A 25,097-nucleotide genomic window follows, 5' to 3' on the forward strand; every position below is an offset into this window, starting at 1 on the left:
CCCTGGAACAGAAGTCATGTTAGCAGCTTATCACACGATGCAATAATTACAGATTTATCTGCATACCTCGGTCCATCCTAAGACCTGGGAAGGCAGGAACAAAGTCTGTCTTATTCATCAAGATAGTTCCAGAGTTTAGCAGGCTGCATGGTACACAGAGGGCACTCAATGAGGTGCTTGATATGCGTTTGTGGATTTGGCTGAGAGGCAACTGGAACCTGCCACTACACTCCTGCTATCTTAGCTGCCATCAGCAACTTTTATTCTGGAGCTCATTCCAGGTCCAAGAATATGATGATCTACTGGAAGAAACTGACCTGGAAGGCACTGACAGACTGTCTGTGGGGCTTTGGGTACTAGAATAGACTTGGTGTTGGAAATGAATAACTCCTGGGGTGGGGTCAGCTGAGTTATCTAGCAACCCTGCTGGCTCTCTAAAACCAGGCCTAAAGCGGCCTCTAGTGGACAAGAAGAATTACTGACCTTTCAGGGTGGAGGCTTGGTTCTCTCATCTCTATGGCCCCAAGTATCTTTGTCCTCCAACCTTGGGCCCAGGGTCAAAAGCCCACTCAAAGGCATCACCAGCAAGATAATGGCATCATGTCAGAACAATAGGCAAGTCATCCAAAAGACTAATCCATTCAAAAACACTCATTATGGACATACAGTATATAAGGCTCTGCTGAAAGCCCGAAGAAGGAAGAAAAAGATACAAGGAGAATAAGACAAGGTTCTGTCCTTAAGGAACCTAGGATCTCAATAAAAAGGTAAAAATTTTAAAAAAAAGTGGTACTATAATCAGGTACCAACCATTTCAGGAGCTGAGTTCAGATAATCAGTACAACCTCTATGCCAGTTTTCTCATCTGTAAAATGGGGATAAAATCTTAATTTTAGGGTTATTATAAAGGCTAAATTAAGATGATAAGGAGAATATATAGCATTATTGTTGTTCTCCAAGTAATTTGTGTTCATCATAAATAATTTAGCACATTTAAGGAAGAAAAATTGCATATTAATGCCACTATCAGAGATAGATAATATTATTAATCTACAAATATTATTATTATTATTATTACATTATTATAAGAGCCCTATGGTGAGTTATAACCTCTTTATGTCACTGATAAGGAACATGAAGCTTAAGGAGCCTAAGTAACTTGTCCAAGTTCACACAACTGAAATCAATGCCAGAATTCAAATTTAGCTCTTCCCCCTATGTGAGATAAGGGATGAGTCAAAGTTGATCCCAAGATTCTGAACCTATGTTATTGGCAGACTAGTTATGTCACTGCCAGAGCCAAGGGAATTGGAGAAGAAAATTGGTCCAGGGTGGCAAGGGGAATAGTTATAATAGTTAATATTTATTGAGTCTTTACTATTCAAGACACTGCTTTACCCTTTATATATATCAATAATTCATAAAACCCTATGATATAATCACAAAACCCCATTAATTAACACCTGTAATCCCAGCAGCCTGGGAACCTGAGGCAGGAGGATCATAAGTTCAAAGCCAGCCTCAGCAAAAGCAAGGCACTAAGCAACTGAGTGAGACCCTGTCTCTAAATAAATACAAAATAGGGCTGGGGATGGGGCTCAGTGGTCGAGTGCCCCTGAGTTCAATCCCATGTTACCCTTCCCCCCCCCAAAAAAAAAAATCCTAGGGAGGAATAAGTTAAAGAAAGAATTACTGCTCAGGTTAGCCATTCTAAAATTATTTTTAAAAAACTTCAAAATAATATATTATTATATAACAAATATATATAATTTTATTTGCCAATGAAATAAATATTATTTTTTAAAAAAAACTCTATGAGGGCTGGGGTTGTAGCTCAGTGGTAGAGCGCTTGCCTAGCATGTGTGAGGTACTGGGTTTGAGTCTCAGCACCTCATATACGGGATGACTATAGTTTCCAGGTGCAATGGCATACACCTGTAATCCCAACAACTTGGGAGGCTGAGGCAGGAGGATTGCAAGTTTGAAACCAGCCTTGGCAACTTAGCAAGACCCTGTCTCAAAATGAAAAACAAAAAGGACTGGAGATACACACACACACACACACACACACACACACACACATACACACACACAGACACACACGTGCAAAAATACTACAGTTAATAACAATGTATTGTGTTCTTGAAAATTGGGTAGATTTTAAGTGTTCTTACCACAAAACAACAAGAAGTGTGTGAGGTAATGCCTATGCTAGCTCAGGTTAGCCATTCTAAAATTATTTCAAAAAAACTTCAAAATAATATATTATTATATAACAAATATATATAATGTTATTTGCCAATGAAATAAATATTATTTTTTAAAAAAAAACCCTATGAGGGCTGGGGTTGTAGTTCAGTGGTAGAGCGCTTGCCTAGCATGTGTGGGGCACTGAGTTCGATTCTCAGTACCTCATATACATAAATAAAGATTCATTGACAACTAAAAAAAAACTTTAAAAAAAAACTGTGAGGTAAGTACTATTTTTATCCATATTTTGCAGATGAGAGAACCAAGGTACAGAGCAGTCATAAAACTAGCAGATTCCCCATTAATCAGAGGCAGAAGCAGGATTTGGCTTCAGTGTTCTTCACTCTTATATTATACTGCCTGACAGTTTGATTGACTTGGATTTGGATCATGTTGAATTTGGGTAGACATAGGACATTTAAGTGGAAAGGTCTGGTAGGCAACCACACATGTAGCACACAGGTCTGGGACTTAAGAACCTTAGGATCTGGCTTAGACTCCAGAAAGTTGGACAGTGGTCCTTTCTGTCTAGCCTATGTACCCATCCACAGCCAGACACCATTGGCTGATCTCCAGATTTATAACCTATTTCTCCCCTCTGCCTCCCCTCCCCTTCAGTTCACCTGATCACAAGTCTTCCAAACCCTCAGTATTTCAGGGCCTGATTCACACTTTTTTTTTCCACTAGTGCTACCTGCTCAACTCCATGTCCAACTGCCAACATCCTTCTTTCATTTCCTCCATTAAGATTTTTCTGATTGTTCCAACTGATTCAATTACTCCCCTTTTAAAAGTCCCATATAGGGCTGGGGATGTGGCTCAAGCGGTAGCATGCCCATCTAGCATGCGCTCGGCCTGGGTTCCATCCTCAGCACCACATACAAACAAAGATATTGTGTCTGCCGAAAACTAAGAAATAAAATATTAAAATTCTCTCTAAAGAAAAAATAAAAAAAATAAAAGTCCCATATATTTGCTTTTATATTCCAAGTATTTTATTGAGTACTTTTAGTCACTTTAGACACTAGGGATATCAGAATGAATGTAAACAGACATAGACCCTGCCTTTGTGTGGCTTATAGTCACACAGAGATGTACAAAATCACACTTGGGACATGTGTTTTGAAGAAGTAGTGGATGGAGCCGTCATTACAGAGATTTGATCTGGTCAAGAGGTCAGGGAAAGGTACTTAGAGAAGCAACACTTGAACAAAGAACTAGAGGATAAGCAAAGAGGGTTGTGAATTCAGGTATCTAGATACAAAGATCTAGGGGTTGTCTAATCTTCTCTTGTATTGTTTATTATCATGCTTATCTTCTGGCCCCCCGTTAACGAAAGTTCCTTTAAAGCAGGGCCTATTTCTGGTCCATCTTTCTATCCTTTATAGAGGTTAGGACTAAAGCTTGGCCAAGGCAGGAAGAAAGTTATCTAAATGGACTGAGGAGACATTGGCTGTTTTTGCAGAAACCCTTAGCATACCACCTTCAAGCCCCCTGGAGCACTGAGAGGTCATCTTGTGCCATCTCTACCACCTTCCTTTGGGGTAGCCAAGGAACTGTGTCATTTCTGGCTCCTGGCCTAGATTTATGTCTGTCCTTGATGAAGGAATCTTCTCGCATTGCACTAGGGTTTCAGGTCTCATGCGTTTGTGAACACAGCGGTGGCCTGTCCTTGTGGGACTCCCTGTGAGCTATAGAATTTGGAACCACAGAAGGAATACAAGGGTGATTGTACCAGAACAGTGGGATTTGTTACAGTCTGTAAGCCCTTCTCTCCCACTGCTTCCGACCCCCACTCTGTTCCTCCCACACCAGCCTTCTTTCCACCCCTCAGATATACTGCAAACATTTTTATCTCAGCCTTTTGTCACTACTCCTTCCACCATAAATGTTCTTGTTAGGCTCTTCAAAGAGTACCTTTATATCACCATGTAGGCCTACCTAAAAATGTCAGTTTCTGAGGGGAGCCATTCCTGAATACCTCAGCTAAAGGAATCCTCTATGCTCTGCCTCCTCCTCATTCCTTATTTGATTTTATTTTCTCTGTAGCAGAACTTACACCAGTCTAAAATTACCTCTTTCAGCCAGGCACAGTGAGTGACATACACCTGTAATCCCAATGACTCAAAAGGCTGAGGCAGGAGGATTAAGTTTGAGGCCAGTCTGGGCAATTTAGTGAGAGCCTGTCTCAAAATAAAAATCAAAAGGGCTGGGTATGTAGATCAGAGGTAAAGCTACATACCCAGTGGGTTCAATCCCCATTACCCCCCAAATAAATACATAAATAAATAAAAAGAAGAAAAAGACGGAAGGAAGGAAAGAAAGAAAACAAATAACCTCTTTTAGCAGAGTGTGGTAGCATGCGCCTGTAGTCCCAGCTATTAGGGATCCTGATAAGGGAGAATTGCCTGAGCCCAGGAGTTCAAGTCCAGCCTGGGCAACCTAACAAAATCCCCTCTCAAAAAAAAAAAAAAAAAAAAATCTTTTTCTAGGTTCATTGCCTTCCTATAAGAATATAAGCTTCATAAGGGCAGAAAATTTGTTGGATTTTTTTCTTCTGATTTCTGGTAACTGGAAAAGAGGAAGTATTCATAAAATGAATGGATGAATGGATGAATGAATGCCCCGCCCCCCAGTATGTGACTGGTTACATGCCTTCACTGGGGCTAAAGCCACATTGCATTTAAGATTCCAATCTGGAGCCTGGTGCCTTGCCTGTAATCCCAGTGGCTGAAGGGGGGGAGTGGGGCAGTGGGGGACGGGAGGCAGGAGGATTTTGAGTTCAAAGCCAGTCCTAGAGAGACCCTGTCTCTAAAATATATATATATATATATATATATATATATATATATGAGAGAGAGAGAGTTTTTTTTTTAATATTTATTTTTTCTTAGTTTTCCGCGGACACAACATCTTTGTTTGTATGTGGTGCTAAGGATCCAACCTGGCCGCAGGCATGCCAGGCCAGCGTGCTACGCTTGATCCACATCCCTATCCCAGAGAGATTTTTTTAATATTTATTTTTTAGTTTTCGGTGGACACAACATCTTTATTTTATTTTATGTGGTGCTCACGCTACCGCTTGAGCCACATCCCCAGCCCCTAATAAACTTTTTTTTTAAAGAGAGAGTAAGAGAGAGAGAGAGAGAGAGAATTTTTTTTTAAATATTCTTTTTCTTGAGAGAGAGAATTTTAATATTTATTTTTTAGTTATTGGCAGACACAGCATCTTTGTTGGTATGTGGTGCTGAGGATCGAACCTGGGCCGCACGCATGCCAGGCGAGCGCGCTACCGCTTGAGCCACATCCCCAGCCCGAGAGAGAGAGAGAATTTTAATATTTATTTTTTAGTTCTCGGCGGACACAACATCTTCGTTTGTATGTGGTGCTGAGGATCGAACCCGGGCCGCACGCATGCCAGGCGAGCGTGCTACCGCTTGAGCCACATCCCCAGCCCAATAAAATATTTTTTTTAAAGGGCTGGAGATGAGGCTCAATGGTTAAACACCCTTGGGTTTAATCCCCATACAAAAAAAAAATCCCGTCTGGATTCCATCGGTGGTATGACTACATCTGAATTTTCCCCAACACCATTACTACCCCCAATATCTCTTTTTGTTCACTTCCTTCCAACGATATTATATCAGTTCCGCTTCCTAGTAGCTATTTGCCGTGAGATAAGTTATTTCACCTTTCTCAGCTTCAGTTTTCCCCTCTGTAAAATGAGGCCGATAGCTCCTTTACTCACAGAGTGGTGGCAAGGGTTGAAAGGAATAGTTGATGCAGACAGCTTAGTGCACAGGTTGTATAAGTAGCAAGCTCTCCCAGTGTGTTAGCTATCCTGATGGTTATTGTCATCTTCACCACACCTCCCTTTGTCATTCACGCTGGTTCCCATTCCTGTCCCTCCCTTAAAGTTCCCAAAGTACCTCAAGTCTGCCCACCAGGGGGCCCCACATGCCATTCTTCCTGCCTGACTGGTGCTGGCAGCCAGTTCCCAGAACTCAACCCTTCCCTTTTGCCTCTATGACAGCTCTATCACCTCTCCACACCCCTGCGCCTGATGTTCCATGTCTTTACTCCAAATATCTCATCCTAATAGCCCCAATACTTCATTCATTCTACAAATATTTATTGAGTGCCTACTCTATGCCAGGCTTTATGGCAGGTGTTGAGGTTATAAGGGGAAAGATTAAGCAAGGTGCAGTGACGCACGCCTGTTATCCCAGAGACTAGGTAGGCTGAGGCAGGAAGATTGTAAGTTCAAGACCAGCCCCACCAATTAAACAAGATACAGTCACAAGATAAAAAGGATTGCAAATATAGCTCAATGGTACAGAATCCCTGATTCAATTCCCAGTACTTAAAAAAGAGGTAGTGGAGGAGGGAAGGTAGCCTTCAAGGAGCACCTATCTATAAGGGAATGATGGAATAGAGGCAGAGGGAGTTCTGACTTGGACTTGTGGGGTGGGAATGACAAGATCAGATTGCCCTTTGGAACCAGCCCTCTTGCCTGGAAAACAGGTTTCACCTCAAGAATGATAGGCAAGCACTCTACCACTGAGATACTCTCACTCAAAATACCCTGGTTTCTCACATTATACGTTCTTACAATTCAACTGAATTTCTGAGCTCAGCTCTTCATCCCTGGTACCTCAGACTCACTTCCACACACCTCACTTCCTCACTTCCAATGCTTCAACTCACACCCCGCATAGCCTCAGCCTCTCACTCCAAAATCTCAGTTCCCTTTGTCCAAGTCTTCAGGAGCTGCATTCCTCACCTCAAATACTTCAGCTCCTCCTCTAAGACATGCTGGTCATTGATTTAATCTGTAGTTCTTAGTACTTTTTCCCCTCTTAGGAAAAGGATGGGGAAGTACTCCCACAATGGACAGTGACTTGTTTGGGAGTGGTTCTCACTAGGGATGGAGCTATCAAGTTTTCTGTGTATGGTTGTGATTTAAAGAAGTCCATTTTCAATGCATCTTCCAGATAAGACAGGGGTATCCCTCACTCCCTCTTTGGAGATTGCGTATTTAAATGTTTTTATTTTTCTTTCTCACTCTTTCCTATCCCCATGATCACATCTCTAGTTTCAAATGCCTTATCACTAATATTTCAGAGTTTCATGGAGAGAGGTCATGATTTTATCACCTGTAATTCTCCAAAACTAGTCATAGAATCTTAAAGTTGGAGAGGTTCTCAGAAGCCACTAGTTCAGTGGATTTCAAAATTCTTTTTAGACAATGATTTTTCATCTTCAACCAAATATTATATGAAACCCTAGTAGATATGCTGGGCAGCAACTGGAGCATAGCCACATAAGCCCTGGGATTCTATGCAATGTGGATTGAAAACCCCTCATGGACTCAAGACTGAATTCCCTTCAAACTGATTTTATAAAATCTCCCAACAAGTGGGTAACTGTTTTCTAATGGCATTATTCCCCCTAGCTTTAAATACCACACTTTGAACTGCTCCATTTTTTTGAGGAGGAGGAGGAGGAGGAGGAGGAGAGAGAGAGAGACAGAGAGAATTTTTTTTTAATATTTATTTTTCAGTTTTCGGTGGACACAACATCTTTATTTTATTTTATGTGGTGCTGAGGATCGAACCCAGCGCCCCCGAGCATGCCAGGTGAGCGCGTTACCGCTTGAGCCACATCTCCAGCCCTAAACTGCTCCATTTTTATTAGATCTGAAGAGTAAGTACCTTCATACTCTAAAATTGCATTCTAAACTTAGAGAGGGAAGGCTCTCATTCAGAAAAAAATGGCATAATTTTGGGGGGGCTTCAAAGGTCGGAATGAGGAAGGGTCCCAGGGTCCCACCAGTGGGGTATCTCTGGTGATATTCAGGGCATCAATTTTCTGTAGTATTCCCTGTTCCTGGAGCGCTTGCCACAGCTTGATTGCTGGTGCTGCCCAGGGGACTGGCTGCAACCAGAAGAGCACAGCTTGAGGACCCCATGAGGTTGCCATAGATACTGATACGCAGGGATCTGGTGAGCTTGTTATTATTTGTGTGTATCTTCCCTCTAATTGCTGGAGGTTCTGTGGGTGTTACAATAGGTATCAAGAAGGGTGTGTGTGTGCACACACAGAGGAGTCTGTAGGCTCCAAAGTGCCACATGGACACGTCAATGTGTGCTGTTGAGAAAGTAGTGAGGGAGGGAGGGGGAAGTGAGGTAGAGATAGAAAGGAAAAAAGAGAATGGGTTGATTTCCTTCTAATTTTGTAAATTCTAAATTTCCACTTTATTTGTTTTTTTCCAAAAGTAAAGGGCAGCACCAAGGACATGGTAGATAGTCGATGAATATTTGTTGAAAGGCAGCTAGTTATAGTAATGTGAGTTATTCCCAAGTTTTCACCCCAATATTGTTCTTATCACTTTTTCTTTTACCCAGGGACTTGATGTAAAGTTCTTTTTATGGTTACCCTGAAATAGCCAGTGTAGAGCCCTCACCCTCATTGGAGATGATTTACCTCTCCTGGCAGGCACAGGAGATTGGCTAGTTATAGTCCTCTTTTTACATTTCCCCCTGGGATACTCTTAGGGGACTCCATGACAGCCCTAGTCTGTACTCGTTCTGACCTCTCTCCACCTTACATGAATGAATATAAAGTTTCAAGTATCAGCGTCTGGAAGTCAGGAACCAAGTCGCCTTGAGTACCGGGAAGGGCACATTGATGATCAACTGATATGCAGACTCCATTTCTGGAACACAGGCTAGCAGTTACTTTTACCTTGAAGGTGGATGACAGAAACTCAAGGCTTACTGGCATCTCCATGTTCACATTCTCATTGCCCTGCCCACGCTGGGACTTGGGACCTGGCTCTCACCCTGGTGCTTTGAGGTAGGAAGTGGCCTTACCCCCACCGCTTTACTTCCTGTTTCCCTGGGGATGGGTGGGGCATAATGCTCTTCACCTCTAGCCTTTCCTTGGTCCTTTATGCCCTCCTTCCAGGCAATAAATTAATGCTTTTACTCTTGGACTCCATTCCCTTCGATTCCCTAATCATCCCAACTGGGCAGTCTTGTTCTCAGAGCAACTCCTTGGGCTGTTGGGTAAGGAAAGGAGGGAAGTACTCCCTGAGAGCTTTGCTGCACCCAACCCTCCCCCAGGCTGCTTGGGAGGCTGGGACACCTCTCAATTGTCTCCCCTGTTTGCTGACAATAGACACAGGACTCCCCTGTGGGCTTCCTACTGTAATCAAGTCTAAGCTGCAGCAGTTGGCTGAACTCCATCCTGCCCAGTTGGGGCTGGCCTCTGACTTGGGGTACAGCTGCCTTAGCAGATCAGGAACCTGCCCAGCCTGTTTCTCCTCCATGGAGACAGTTATGTGCCTCTGTGCTACCAACCTGTGATGTTGGGGACTGAGGAAGGGGTGGCAACTCCCTTTACCATTACACAAATATTTACTGAGGGTCTGGGACTGAATATGCAGGGTGAACAAAAAGACAGAGGCCCTGCCCAACTGAAGCCTACAATTTAGTGAGAAGGCAAATATTAAACAAATAACAGCAAGCAGTTTTAATTAGATACCAGGTACTATTATAAGTGCTTTATGTGATTTAGCCCATTAAATGCTCACAACTCTGTGAAGATACTATTTTATTACCAATTCTCAAGGTAACTGAGGCACAGAAAGATGAAGTGACTTGCCCAAGGTCATATAGCTGGCTACTGAGTTACCCAGAAATCCAAGATAGATAGTCAGATGCCAGAGTTCATTCTATAATGTTTTAGCTCTCATACCAGAAAAACGTATCATTACAAAATATGTAAGTGCCATAAAATAAAAGTACAGGATGGCTTACAACAAAATGGAATGTTTTGTCCTTCCTTCTATTTGATCTTTTAGCCACCAAAGACACAAAGCCTGTGCAAATCATTCCCCTTTCTTCCCTTTCATTGCTGGCCTGAGAGTGCCACTTGCATCCTTTGCCTCTGGCCTGATCTCCCTGATGAAACCACTCCTGAAGGGTCCCCCACCCCCAATGATGGCAATGATACTTGCACAAGGCTAGACTGTCAGCTCCCTGAGGGAAGACTGCCGGCAGCTTCTTCTATACAGATTGTGGATGTCTCCAGAGTGTGCAGTTTGATACAGTCTTCTTGACCTTGGTCGTCTCTCCACTTGGTGAGAGCCGGGCTGGGGGTTTGGGACCCACGTGTGGAGACTCTCCCAGAAAGCTCAATGGTCCGGACCTATACACCACTTCTAATCCATCCTCGCACGAATATTTCAGAGCCCTTGCAAGGTCCGGGACTAGCTCACAGACCGCGAACCTTTCAGCTCTGTCTGCCAGCGCTGGTGGTCCGGAGCTGGGACCCCCCCACAAACATTTCTCTGACGCTCCTGGCCCAGCCCCGGCCGCTCCCGGTTCGGGCGGGGCCGGTGACGGGAGGCTCCTCCCCGGGGGCGGTCCGGGGGCCGGGCGGGGGGCCGGCGGGGCTGGGGGCGGGGCGGGCGGGCGGGCGCGGGGGTGTCCCTCCCTCCCTCGCTCTCCCCGGTAAAGTCTCGCGGTGCTGCCGGGCTCAGCCCCGTCTCCTCCTCTTGCTCCCTCGGCCGGGCGGCGGTGACTGTGCACCGACGTCGGCGCGGGCTGCACCGCCGCGTCCGCCCGCCCGCCCGCCAGCCAGCATGGCCACCACCGCCACCTGCACTCGCTTCACCGACGACTACCAGCTCTTCGAGGAGCTTGGCAAGTATGGCCCGCCTGCCGCCCGCTGTCCGCCTTGGCCCCCCACCCTACCCCAGTCGCCCGGGCGCTATGCGGCTCCTCGCCCCGCCCCCCGGCCCTGCACCGGCCGCTGCAGCGCCCCCTCGATCCGCCCCACCCCCAGCCTTTCCCGCGTGCTGACTCCAGGGCCCCCAACCCTCGGCTCCTTGCCCCTCAGCACCTTCCGCGCCCTGCAGCAGCTGCTCGGGCTGCTGCAACCCGCGCTGCCGCGGGGACTGCAGCCCCCGACCGCTCCTGGGCGCTCTCCAGCCCCGCCCCTCCTGCACCCTTCAGGCGCCCCCCCCTCCGGACCCCGCCTGCCTACAGTCCTGTCTCCACCCTGCTCAGAGATTCACTCTGCACCCTACCCTTAGGTCCCACGCGCCGGGCACTCTAGACCCTCCCTTAGCCCTGCAGCTCCAACCCCGCTGCGGTGCCCGGGTGTGGGGGGATGTTTGGTGCCCGGCCCCGCCCCCCCGCTAATGCTGCTTCCAGGATCCCAGCCCCGCAGCTGGGCAGTGCTGCAGTACCCCCAGCCCTTCCCCCCATCCCTGCAGTGGTCCCGGGAGCCGCGCGCTGCAGCCGCAGCATCCCCCTCCCCTCGGCACTGAGCTGGCCGCTGCTGCAGCCCTAACCCCCACCACCACTACCACCCGCGACGCGAAGCCCGGCCACTGCAGCCCCCGCCCTACTCGCCCCCCTAGACGTTTCCAGAGCCCGGGAATGCGAGCTCCCATTTGGCGGGGAACGTAGAGGAAAATATCATGGGGAAGGGGAGCTATTGATGTCAGACTCAGAACTGTGCCCTCTTCCCCAAAGGCTGTCAATTGAGCCGGGTTGCGGTGGGATGAAGCCGGTATGGGAGGGAAGGGTTGAGCTTCACTTTCCCCCTTGGTCGATGGAGATTTCTCTCGGAATCATACTTTTCTTTTAACCTCTCCTTCCTCTACCCTCAACTATTACTGCAGAGAGAAGGGCAGGTTCTCTTTTTCTTTTCTGGTTCTCTTGGCCAGGACTGCAGGGCTATCAGTGAGATGCAGCAGGTGTGTGTTTGAAGCATCGCCCACCAGCTCCTGATGTACAGCCTGAGGTTGGGGCTGTTGCTTTGCCCAGGGACTAGATGAGGGGGTGGGAACCAGGTGGTACTCCACCCACATCTGTTCAGTGTCATGCTGTGGCTTCATCCTTCTGCCTCATGTTGGCTGGTGGTGGTCACTGCACTGGGTGTGTGTGTGTGTGTGTGTGTGTGTGTGTGTGTGTGTGTGTGTGTATGTCTAAAGGTCTGCTGGTGAGAGCATCACTGTCCTCAGATTTAAAGTGTGTCTGTGTCACTCTGCCCTGCTCGGTGTCCCAGTTCTTTCCCCCTTCTCCCTCCAGGGGTGCTTTCTCTGTGGTCCGCAGGTGTGTGAAGAAAACCTCCACGCAGGAGTATGCAGCAAAAATCATCAACACCAAGAAGTTGTCAGCCCGAGGTGAGTGTTCTCCATCTTGGTTTCTCCCTGGGGATCCTTCCAGGGCCTTTGACTTCTGCAGGTGCCCTAGGAATTGGGGAGTATGTTTTAGCACTTAAAAATGAGTTGAAATTTCTGGTGGACTTTGAAGCTAAACAAGGAGTTGTATGAGGTATTGAAAATGCTTAGGGAGAAAAGAATGAAGAAGATGTAAGAGACATGGGTAACTGGAGTGATCCCTAAAGGCTTAAAGGAGTTTGATCCTAGGGAGTTGGAGGATCTGGGGTGGTGGGTGGCATGGAACAGAGAGCTCTTAATTTGGAGCACTGTTTAGAGTAGTGATGGCCACTGCAGGCCTATCCTAGTCCCTGTGCCCCGATGGTGACTTTGGATGGATGCAGTAAATGAGCAGCACTGACAAATCCAGCCTCCCCTACCCACCAGGCGGCAGAACAGACTCCCAAGGGAAGAAAATCTGTAAACATCAGGGGAGGCTGCTACTGGCGAGGGCTTCTCGGGAACAAATCCTGCCAGATGAACTTGATTGCTTTTTTTGATCAAATTACAAAGTTGGTAGTGCAGTAGCAGATGTAGTCTGTCCTGGATGGAGAGTGATGATGCCTCATGGTCTGGAAATCCCAGTGGCCCAGACTGGGCAGGAGTTGCCTTGCCTTGGGATGTGGGGAACATGAAGGCCCAGACCTTGGAGCCTCACTTGTGAGATCCTCCCTAGTACCTGAGGCTGGAAGGGTCAGGGCCCATCTTTAACACCTCTAACGTATGCTCTGTGAACCTCTTATTGGGTGTTTGCCAAACTTACCTCATCTGATATGTGTAGACCCAGCAATGTGTGAAACATTCTGCAAATAAGTCTGGTTAGTACAGAGAGGTCAGGTCTCTGAGGGCTGTAGAATGCAGCCCAGGGATAAAGGTTATGAGACTCAGAGAAAGGAATTAGGGCTGGGTAGTAGGATGCTGGAAATATATTAGGAACCAGTACAGATGCCCTGGGGAAGATGTGAGCTTTGGCCAATAATGATGCCAGCATCTCTGGGGCTAGAGATGTAATAGATGTCCCAAGCACTCAGAGAAGCTATAAAATTCCGCAGAGCTGACAGGGGCTTCTGTCATGTTGGCAGTTGTCCTGGGACCTGTTTAGCAGGACTGTGTTTGCCCCCTGGCTGGAGAGTCTCTCCTATCTCTACCAGCAGGGCTTGTTTTGCTATTCCATCCCTGCCTCTATCTCTCACTGAGTGCATTGACTGTAAACTTGACTTGTTTATTTTCCTTCTCTCTGGGCACCTTGAGTCCAAGGCAGTGGTTGCTATAGAGATATGTGGGTGGTCAGATGCCCTCCTCCCCTAAGGTAGGGGAGATACGGGGGCTGGGCTCTCTGGCAGATATCCTTTGGCTAAGAATGGAAGATGCAGGCAGGGATACCAGGTTGAAGATATGCCCACACATAGCCCAGGTATCAGAAATGGGGATGATGTCTGGAGTCTTTAGTCAGTGATGCAGTGCTTTGGTTTCTTTATCTCAACAGTATCCCCTCACCCAAGGGTGAGGAGGGAGAGACAACTGGAAGCTGAAAATCTGGGACATAAGATAGTGATTGTGGTGACTTTATGGAGCCAGCTGCCTTGAGCTTTCATCTTCTACTCCTTCCCTACCCACCTGAACTTCCCTGTGTGATAGCATCCCTTTCCTTTCTTACCTCCTTTCCACTTTTTTCTGTCCTTCCCAACTGGTATCTTTCTTTCCCTGCCCAAACCAGATGAGGTTTAATTTCTGATTTCTTTTTTTCAACTTGAGAAGAGGATTCTTGTGTGAAATCGTATGCTTCAGACAGCAACTCCCCCTCTTTTGAGATGGTTATGCCAAGACTGAGACTCTCTTGTATACCAGGTTAACTTTGGGATAGAATCTTGTTCCCGACTGATAGACTCAAATGCCATCAAGAAGAGTTAGGAACGTGCATGCCCGTAGTGTCTGGGGGTGGGAGAATGGGAGGATGTTGTCTTGGATGTGGAGGCAGCAAGGGGCATGCTAGGCTGGTATGGGCGATATGAACCCCTGGAGCAAGTTGGGCCAAGGTCCTCACTAGGCTGCTGCTGATGGGGTTAGGAAGTGAAGGCTGTGGCTTTCCTTCAGCCTCTCAGTTTACACTGTATATTTTATAAAGGTCTGGGACTGGGTTTCACTCATCATTGTCTGTCTGTCTAGGGCTCCATAGGTGTTAGATTTCTGTGTCTGGGAATGTCATGGGTCTACCAGGGTAGCCTGTGAAAGTCTGAAGGGGCTTAATCTGTTTGCTGGGACTCCTTGCTGGATTGCTGTCTTATTTGTGATTTTCTGTGCTGCGAACTGAAAGGAGAGAAAGAGGGCATAAAGCTGCTTCTCCTTGGCACTCATGGTGAGGTGGCCCAGGAGGCCTGGGGAGAAATCACTTAGTCTTCTGGGGGTCAGATATGGATGGGAAGCCTTCTTGTGGGTTGTCATTCCTTGTCATTGTAGCCTCCAGTACCCACATTGGTGGCTGGGTTGCCAGGTAGGGAATTCACGTGGATGTTCTTTGAGCACCTTTTTGTTTGTGGGCCTCTCTATCTAGTCACTGATAGTCACATAATATCATTCCATTTGCTTTAAACCATCAATAGGTGTGGAGATGGGGCTCTCACCAGAGCCCGCGGTTCCTAGCTTGGCTCTGCTAGGCCGAAGGAGGCATTTAAATAGGTTTGGATGCAGGAGCTAGTGGGCCAGGTGATGGCAATGATAAATCGTTATTTTAAGATTTAAGAGCACCCTCCCCACGAAGGAGCCTGAGCCCTTATGTCTTTTTTATTTTTAAATCTTCATATTCCCTTCTTATCTTTATTCATATGCATACAGATTTTCACCTCGTGGAGCATAACATTTTATATCCTGTTCTCTTCACTTGTATCCAAAGCATTTTTCCCATATTGCTACAGTTGAAGGGCAAATGGTCTTTTTTTTTCTTCTGCATGCCTTAGGATTTATCCTTGGAACAGTTAGCATCATAAAAAAACTTCTATATTGGACCATTTATCTGGATTCCAGTTGCTTTCACTAAGATGGGTACTGGGAGTAATGCCCTTGGCCTTAATGAGAGATGCTACCAGAAACAGTGTTATGAAATCTGTTACCGCACTTGCTATATTTATTTATTTATTTAATCTGTAAACCCTATGTGAAGAAATTTCTATTGAAGCTACTTTGTAAGAAAAGCTCTCCTCTTTGTGAGGACCTGAGGAGGTGAGGCAAGGGATCTTATCTGTTTTGTAATTTTTGTGTAGATGAGCACTAGCAAAGTGACTGATACACACTCAGTATACATGTAAATGAATGGATCAAGAAGCCTAACTAATCATGGTTACCTTTTGGCTTTGAGTCCTGGGAAACTGAAAGTCAAGTTGCTGGAGCCCTTGTTCCCTGGTGCTGGCCTGGGTTCCCCCTTTTTGATCCAGAGAACCAGTCTGCTGCTGGAGGAGAGGACAGATGAGGATAAATACCTGTGCTTGGGACAGGAGAGATGTAGGAAGTCAGTGTAGCTTATGGCTCCTCTTTTCTTCTTGTTAATGGACTTATAGGACTACTACTGGGACCGTCTCTGAGCACTGACTGTCAATGTTAGTGTGTCTAATGGTCACCTTGAGTATTGATTTAAAATGCTGCTTCCTAAGTTTTGTCCATAGAGCTTCGGCTTCAGGAGGTCTGGGGTGAGGTCCCAGAAACTGCATTTTTAACACAGGCTCCAACAAATTTCATCTAGGTAGTTCATGAGCCACTCTTTAAAAAATGCCATCCAAAATCAGCAGCAGCAGTGACAGTTGCTCTTGATACACTCCTAGGATTCACCAGCCACACCTGGGGCTAGCCTTCTCCAGGTGGTGTCTCTTCCAGTATGTGGCCAACTGTGCACATGGGCTGATCTGTGATTAGGGGCCTCATTCTGGGCCCCCAGATTGGGATGTCAGTCTGCATCTGAGGCTGTAGCAGGTTGAGTAATTGGTGTTGTGGCATGTTGGCCACCAGAAGGGTAAAGGCTGTCCCTTTCTGGGTCCAGCTGGCCCTGGGGACTGAAATGGGATCCCCTTGGATGGTGCCAGCTGGAAGTCCCCACCCCCTTGGTGTTGGCCTGAGTAGCCCCCATGACATTTGTGTCCCCTGTGGTATCTCCAAGTGATACTTTCCTGTTAAGGATCTGGATGAAATGAGGGGAAGAGGAGGGAGGGTGATGTGGCAATGGAAGGAGGGGAAGAAGGAGGAGGAGGCTTTGTGCTATACTGGAATACCAGGACTCGAGGAAGCATTGAGAGATTGTGTGCAAAACCATGTCTTCTTATTGAGGATAAAATAGGCTGGTTTCTGTTAACAGAGAAATAGCATCCTTCATATAAGTGAACTTCTCTGACTTCCCTCGTACCTGCCATGGATGAGAGTGCAAGCTAGAGGTCCCTTCTCTGTGCCAAACCTTCTGCTGGGCCATTTTCATTGTACAGTCATGATTTAGTCATACAGCCTGTCACCCTGCCCTCCTACCCACCTCCTCAGTGGGACTTGGGATGCTGTATCGGGGTGGAGATGGAGGTTGGAAAGCAGGCCCTATCCCATAGGCAAGGCTCTTGCTTTTCTTCCTGTTGTTTGCTTTCGTCCCTTGTCATCATACCCTCTTCAGAAGCCGTGCTGAAACCCTAGAGGTGAGTGGCTGACCCCATTCTCTGCTGAGGCTGGAGACAGGGAAGGGGGGGGGGTTGGGACCAGCTCTTGCCACCATCTCTGTGCTTGCTGCTTTCTGAACAGCTTTGGCAGGCTGACTAGGGCCTGATCCCATGGGTGCCAAAAGGGTGGTGACAGGAAGAGATGGACACTTCGCACCTCTTGAGTGCCTCTCTGCAGAGGCCCTTTGTCACCTACTCATGGCCAGACAGCTCTGTCCTGGGACCATTGGGGAAACCAAGGCATAAAAGACTTGTTTGGGGTTTATGTTAGGTTTTGTTTTTGAGTTGTAGGTATACCCATGATTTTGCTGGTGCCCAGACCCCAGCAACCTCAAACAGCTTGACCTTCACTGCCCCCAGAGCTGTTCTCTTTCAAACACAGGTTCTGGGTACTTTGTTCCTGTAGTGAACCCTGGTGTTACCACACTCCTCTCCATCTAGGCCCAGAGCTCTAAGCCCAGTGGAGCAAATCCCTCATTATTGCTGGCTGAGGCCCTGCTCTCATCTGTACCCACATTTTTGGACTCTGTGGTGGGGACATTTCCAACCACTCCCCCCCAACACCATCTCTGCTTCCTGGGCCCTCTCATCATCAGCAGCAGCAGCTTTCCATCTGCTCCCCTCTTTTCTCCTCCCTCTCTTTCCCCTCCCCCCCTGCTTGCTGCTGCCCTGGGAGGAGCTATTTTTAGGGGCTGCTTCCTGGGATGTTTTACTTGGGGCTGTTACCATGAAGGAAATGTCACCAAAACAGTGGGCAAAGGCTGCAGGCACCAGGAGCCATGCCGGGGGGAACAGAGAACTCAGCACTGACCCTGTTCTGGCCCTTGAAAGTGGCCAGTGTCCATAGGCAGAGCCTTGCTTTCTTGGGGCTTGCTAGTGACCCCATGGGGATTTTCTTCGTCAGAGCTGGTTTGGCACTTGAACTGTGGGGCACGTCTTGGCGCCTCTTGCCTTTCCCTTCTTAGAGCTTCTCTTGTCTTGAGATCCAAGGCCATGGTGGGGCTCAGGTCTTTGCATTGCCTGGTTGAAACTCTTGAAGTTAGGGCTGAAGGCAAGAGGTGCAGAGCCTTGGCGTTCACATGGGCACGTTTCATTCCCTGTCCTGGATTCATAGCACCTGTCTATTCCCCAGTGTTTGGGAGTAAAGGAATTAAGAAACCATGATCTCTGCTCATATATGACTGGTAGGTTTTGCTTTTATTTGAAGACTCTTTGCACCTTTTGAGTGAGAATCAAAGAGGAAGGGATGTGGTATTGCAGTGTCAGGGGGAGGTCAGTGGGATTGTGGCTTGGGATTCCCACTGGTCAGTGCCCAAGGCCCAGAGCTGTTTATAAACAGCTGGGGAAGGTGGATTATGACACCAAATCCCTGTGCTGCCCTGTTTCTGCTCCTCAAAGTGATTCCCAACACAGCCAGATGGGGCTTCTTTTATTTGACTAAGAGGTGGTGGGACACACGGGAGGGCATCAAGATGAGGCCACCTCCTGCCATCCAGTGTCTGAAATTGACAGGGCTGCTGAAAGTTTCTTACAATCTGTGTTGGAGTCATAGGCACTCATCTGTGAAATACCCTTTGTAAAGTGAAGGGTGTTTTGAGATTGGAACTCAGGGAGAGTCCTCGTAGCCAGAGTATGACCATATGTCCTTTTCTACTTAAAGAGGGTTGTACGTTTAGGTGGCAGCAGAATTCTTAGTTGAAGCCAGTACTTGCATTTGTGCTCTTAGAGAAATGTCACTGAATCGGTGGGCCGGTCCCTGGCAGGGCCATGGAGAATTGGTAGCCAGCCCTCCCTGCCCCCCATCCTGGAGAGGGGAGAAGGGAAGCACATTTGGAGTAGGTTTCTCTCTTGGTGCCCAATTGGTGAAACTGTTTTAAGGCTCTGTGCTCCCCTTTGCTACATGCTGTCACCTCACTAACTGCTTCCTCTTTTTTGCCTCCTTTGGTGAATCAGGTCACTCCTTATTGTTCTTCCTATGAAATTACAGCATCTTAGACTAAGTCTTGAAGCACTTGGGCAGAAGGTGGGAGAGGCAGGGTTTCCAGGGATCCTGGTTTTCCCCTGCTGTGGGTGGGCTATTGGGAAGGGCCCAAGCAGGGCTTGGAGGACCAGAATAGGTGCCTGATAAGCTGCTTCTGCTTTCTGCTCCTGTTACCACCTCTGATCTCGTGGGGGGAACCTTGCAGAGGGCTGTGGTTGGAGCTGGGCTGAAGGCCGGCAAGGGTGGGTCTCCATGGCAGTAGCATACAGGCAGGCAGGAAGTGGCCCTGTGCAAAGCGGGAAGTGGCTGTTGTCAAACAGGAAGAGGGGGCTGGGCTGTGGGAGGGGATAGGGTAGAGCCTGGTAGAAAGGTGGGTGGGAGGAGGGTCAGCCTGGGAAGATCCTAGCTGCTCCCTAATGGTCACTGGAAGGTGGAATGTCTCAAGGGAGGAGGCTGCCTTTGTGGCAGGAACATCGGTTGATGTATCATCACCTTGGGATACTCAGCCAGGGCCTATTCCCATCACTGTGGACCAAATCCCTGTGCTGCCCTGTTTCTGTTAGTGTCTGTTAGTGATCTCTCCCCTTTTGGGAATGCTCTGTTTAGCCAGTATGCCCCTGGACTTGGGAAGGATGCTTTCTACAAATCATTACTTGTTCCTGTGGGGAGGAACATTCTGCTTTTTCTCAGCCATGGACCACCCCTGGAAGTGACTACAGGACAGGAAATATGAGGGAAAGAGAGAAGCTGGGGTGATAGCCAGGCTGTGTATGGTATAAGGATACTGGGAGAATGTGGTAGTCAGAAACCACGTGGCTCTAAGCAGAGTGCTTCAAGATGCAGGGCACCACTGCCAGTGAAGCTGAGGAAATAGAGGGATCCACTGGCCAGGTGCTTTATGGGGTGGTCCTCTCTCTGAGGAGTTCCTGTTGCTCACCTTCACCTTTAGGCTATAGATATGGGCAGGCTCCATGTCCAGATGATGATGGAAGGTCTCACAGGAAGTCCCCCAAATAGGACAGAGGACTCAAGTGGCATATTTTAGATCCTGCATTTGCCCAGGCAGAGGGGAAGGTGGGTATTTCTCTCTTCTCTGGCAGTAGCAGAGGTGACCACATGCAAATGACCATATGCTTGGCTGAGGAGATCTTGTCCTCTTTATAACTAGGCCCTGGGAGAGAGGCTCTTACTATGTACTAGACACTATGTTAAGTACTCTATCCATATTGCCTCATTTAAACCTCAGATATTACTGTCTCCATTTTAGAAGTAGGATCTCCTTCCCAAGATACATGCCTGGCCAGTATGCCCTTGAACTTGGGAAGGATGACCATATGTCCTATGACATCTCCTAATCAAGAGTCACCTCCTGGCTGAGGCTTCCTGACCACCCTATTTAAACTTTCTCCCTTCCTTGTTTTACTTTTCTGTGTGGCACTTGCTGTTACCTCTAACAAGCTTTTGAGTTTCTTATTGTCTGTCCCTCTCCTTCCCCAGCTCCACTAAAATGTAAACTCTATGAGAGCAGGGGTTTTTGTTTAGTTTGCTCTCCCAACTCTTTCCCTGCATCTAGAACAGTGATTGTCACATGGTAGGCCTCAATAAATAAATTTTGAAGGAATGAGTGAGGCTCAGATGCATTTAATGACTTGCTGAATGTGGCAGTGCTGGTCTCAATCCAGGGCTGTCTGACTCCAAAGCCAATGTGTTAATTGCTGTACTCCATGGCTTAGAATCAGTGTAAGGACCAAGGCACAGCCCTGGGGTTAAGAGAAGACCTTGAAGTAAGGATTTGAATTAAGAGGCTGATAGTGACCTCTGCACCCTGGGAAGCTCCTTCGAGGAGTTGAGAGCCTGAGCCCAAGTTGTGTCTGGTATCTCTAATCTGAGTTACTGCACTGGTAAAGCCAAAGCACCCTTCCTTATTTTTAGTGCTATTACTGTTGTAGTACTATAACCATTAGCTAGTAAGAGACTTAAGGGAAGAGATAAACGTTAATCTTCTGGGCCTTTTTCTCAGCTGCCACCTCTACATTGCAAGATGCTGGTCTCTCATTCCTGTCTGGGCAGCCAAGCCCAAGATTTGTGCATCAGAGGTGGTAAGGTGAATGATTACAGACGGGGCCAGTGCATCTGTAGATTAGGGACTGCCTAGCTTGGTACCTGTGTCTCAAGTCTGGGACTGGGAGGAAGGTGAGGTTGCTCCAACATCTAGCCAGATTGGGAAAAAGCAAGCTTCCCCAAGCCATCAAGCATAGCTATCGTTGCTTCCTTGAGTGCCCTTGCTTATAGGACTCCCTAGTTATATCCCTTTACCTGGGACCAAGGGATACCAAGCAATGAGTATTGGGTGTTACCTGGGATTCTCCTAGATACATCCTGGTCAGTGGACATGTAGAACCTGAGGATAGGAAGGAAGGCATGACCCAGATCTTTGGGCAGCTGGGATGGATTAGCTGGGCAGCAGGAACTAATCTCTGCCTGTTCCCACCTCCTTTCACAAAGCAGAGCTATCACTAGAGGGAAAGTGGAGGACAAAGCTGGAGGTGGTTGGTGAAACAACAAATATGAACTCCTTCAGACTATAATCCTTACAATATCTTAAACCAACAGGCCAGGGTTCTATCCCTTTTCTGCTGTGGAACCTTAGATAAGTTATTAACTTTTCTGGGCCTCAGTTTCATCACAGCAATCTATGATGGGAGGCAGTTATAGCACCTACCTGCTGGGGTGGTTGTGAGGGTCATAGGAGGCTTTACAGGGGCATTCTGCTGTTTAGGGGAAACTTATTAATGGCTTATGTCTGGAATTTTCCATGTGATATTTTTGGGTGTAGAGAAACCCCTACCAAGAAATATAGGAATTGCTTGGCTTGGGGAATCAGGGTGCATTGGACTCAGTCCCCCAGAACCTAAAGTCTTTACTTGATATTCTCACTTTTTCTTATTCTGTCATTCCAGACTAGGTCCATATTACCTGCATCCATTTCCTGTCTGTGTTACCTTGAGTAGGTTATTTTATCTTGTTAAGCCTCAGTTTCCTCATTTGTAGTGTAATATAGCTAATCAGATGGCCCACTTCACAGAGTTTCTGTGAGGATGAAATGTGATAATCCTGGCCTTTGCCTAACATGTGATAAATGCTTAGTGAGTGATAGTTATTACTGATACTGTTGTTATTAATAAGTCCTTATTGAGTCCCTGTTTATGGAAAGAACTCTAGGAAGTACTATTTAGAAAGATCCCCACTCCTTTGAAGAACTTGTGACCAAAACCGTTGTGGGCTGGGGATGTGGCTCAAGTAGTAATGCTCTCGCCTGGCATGCGCAAGGCACTGGGTTCGATCCTCAGCACCACATAAAAATAAAATAAAGATGTTGTATCCACCAAAAACTGAAAAATAAATATTAAAAATCCTCTCTCCTCCCCCCCCCTCTCTTAAAAAAAAAGAAAAAAGAAAAAGATAACCGTTGTACTATGTGATGTGAGAATCATGAGAAGCACAGGGGGAAGCTGAGGGGTAGCCAGAGGTGGGAGAAGTCACAGTCTACTAAGAGGAGCAGGGAAGACTAAAAAAGAGGTGGCCTAGCAGATTCCAGTAGTCAGAGAGAATTAAAGTAGGGAGGCTCCTAGACCTCCTAGCTCAGAGCAGCATTTTCTCTACTTCCTGGAGCTCTGCCTTCCTGTGGAAGGAATTGACCCATGCAACTCACTTGGATCTGAGGACTTGCGGATTCTGGTCATTTCCTAACAATAGAGTAATCCCAAAGGCAGAGTGTGAAGAAGTCAGAGCTCACATCAGTAGGTGACCAGGAGGATCCGGGGGAGAAGCAGAACTTGTGCTTTGGTTTCTCCTATAAAATGGACATCATAGACTGGGGTTGTAGCTCAGTGGTAGAGCACTTGCCTAGCAAGGGTGAGGCACTGGGTTTGATCTTCAGCACCACTTAAAAATAAATAAATAAAATAAAGGTATTGTGTCCTACAACTAAAAATAATTTTTTAAATGGGCATCATAATATGAGGATATGAGGATAAATTGCAAGATGTGTCTGACATAGAAGTGAGCTGACTAAATATTTGTTGTTATTATTTTAAGTCATATTATCTTAATCATTAACATCTTCATTGTCAGGATCATTGTGTTTTGGCATTACCATGAGGACTACATAAGAAAATATATGCAGAATTCCTGGCATAGTGTCTGGTCGTGTATTAGGTTCAGTGTGACTTTAGCTATTACACTAGTCTCCCCTCATCCTTGGTTTGGCTTTCCACAGTTTCAGTTACTTGTGGTCAACCATGGTCCAAAAATATTACATGGAAAATTCTAGAAAAATTAACAACTAATAAATTTTAAATTGCATGCTGTCTGAGTAGTATGATGAAATCTCTTGCCATCCTGCTCCATCCCACCTGGGATGTGAATCACTTCTTTGTCCAGCTTCTCCATGCTGTATAACTCCCTACCTGTTAGTCATTTAGTGGCCTTCTTGGTTATCAGACTGACTGACTTGTCACAGTATCACAGTGCTTTTATGTAGGATTTAATATCCTCCACAGTTTCATGCATATACTGGGGGTGTTGGAAGGTATCCTCTTCAGATAAGGGGACACTACTCAGTATTTCTTCTTCTTTTTGGGGGGTGGGGGTGGTAGTAGAGATTGAACCCAGGAGCACTTTACCACTGAGCTACATCCCCAGCTCTTTTTATTGTTTAAAAAGAATGATATAGGGCAGGGGTTGTGGCTTAGTGGTAGAGCACTTGCCTAGCATGCATGAAGAACTGGGTTTGGTCCTTGGCACCACATAAAAATAAAAAATAAAGATACTGTGCCCACCTAAAACTAGAAACTAAAAAAATAATATAAAATAAAAAGAGTGATATAGGGTCTTGTTAAATTCCCCAGGCTGGACTTGATCTTGTGATCCTCCTGCCTCAGCCTCCCAGGTTGCTAGGATTACAGGTGTGTGCCACCACACCCAGCTGTGTAAATACTTCTTTTTTTTTTTTTTTTTGGTACTCGAGATTGAACCCAAGGGTGCTTAATCACTTAGCCATCTCCCCAATCTCACTGAGTTGCTTAGGGCATCGCTAATTTGTTGGGTCTGGTTCAAACTCACAATTCTCCTGCCTCAGCCTCCCAAGTCACTGGGATTACAGGCATGCACCACTACACCTGGCCTGTGTTAGTACTTCTAACAAGAAAGAGATTCTCAATATCCTGGTATTGTAGAGGAAAGAGCACCAGGGCTGGGGATGTGGCTCAAGCGGTAGCGCGCTCGCCTGGCATGCGTGCGGCCCGGGTTCGATCCTCAGTACCACATACAAACAAAGATGTTGTGTCCGCTGAAAACTAAAAAATAAATATTGGAATTCTCTCTCTCTCTCCCTCCTCTCTCTCTCTCTTAAAAAAAAAAAAAAAAGATGTTGTGTCCGCCGAAAACTATAAATATTAAAATTCTCTCTCTCTCTCTCTCTCTCTCTCTCTCTCTCTCTCTCTCTCTCTCTCTTAAAAAAATATTAAAAAAAAAGAGCACCAGAGTTTAAACTGAAGATCTGGATTCAGATTCTAGCTCTGCTACTCACTAGCTTGAGGTCTTTAATATCTCAAATCATTTCCTCATCTGGAAATAACTGTCTCTGGAATTGCTGTAACTTGTTGCATTAATTCAGCAAATTGCCAGAAGTGCATAGTTGGTATCTAAGAATTGAAGGAGTATGAATAGCCAGGTGACCACAAGTATAATGGTTGGTTGAATACTTTTGTTTTTTTCTCTTCTGCTTTTAGATCACCAAAAACTAGAACGTGAGGCTCGGATATGCCGACTTCTGAAACATCCAAATATTGGTGAGTGCCCTGTACAGAGTGTTCTGTGGGTATTTTATGGACAGTAGAGAGAACCGAGATTGGTTGTTTTTGTGTATGGAGTCACCTCTGTTTGT

General features: G+C 46.5%; 1 protein-coding gene and 1 long non-coding RNA gene across 51 annotated transcripts in view; both read left to right on the forward strand.

Moving 5' to 3' along the window:
• Positions 1–10,575, forward strand: part of LOC120885493 (uncharacterized) — a 52,726-nt gene extending 42,151 nt beyond the window's left edge. The window contains exons 6-10 of the long non-coding RNA XR_005728145.2: positions 7,814–7,956; positions 8,128–8,255; positions 9,005–9,108; positions 10,118–10,396; positions 10,506–10,575. This is a non-coding gene — a long non-coding RNA (uncharacterized LOC120885493). The remainder of the gene's footprint in view (positions 1–7,813; positions 7,957–8,127; positions 8,256–9,004; positions 9,109–10,117; positions 10,397–10,505) is intronic.
• Positions 10,576–10,746: 171 nt separating this feature from the next.
• Camk2g (calcium/calmodulin dependent protein kinase II gamma) overlaps positions 10,747–25,097 on the forward strand; it is a 59,410-nt gene continuing 45,059 nt past the window's right edge. For 7 of the 50 annotated variants that reach the window (XM_078040201.1, XM_078040189.1, XM_078040225.1 and 4 more), the window contains exons 1-3: positions 10,754–10,965; positions 12,357–12,451; positions 24,943–25,002. In XM_078040201.1, the coding sequence (XP_077896327.1) occupies positions 10,901–10,965; positions 12,357–12,451; positions 24,943–25,002 (220 nt within the window). In that variant the 5' untranslated portion in view covers positions 10,754–10,900. Of the gene's footprint in view, positions 10,966–11,947; positions 12,070–12,356; positions 12,452–24,942; positions 25,003–25,097 lie in introns of those variants that run through there. The other 43 variants (XM_078040045.1, XM_078040013.1, XM_078039986.1 and 40 more) reach the window with 23 other exon arrangements.

This window comes from Ictidomys tridecemlineatus, chromosome 1 (genome assembly GCF_052094955.1).
Source record: "Ictidomys tridecemlineatus isolate mIctTri1 chromosome 1, mIctTri1.hap1, whole genome shotgun sequence".
NCBI classification, from domain to species: Eukaryota; Metazoa; Chordata; class Mammalia; order Rodentia; family Sciuridae; genus Ictidomys; species Ictidomys tridecemlineatus.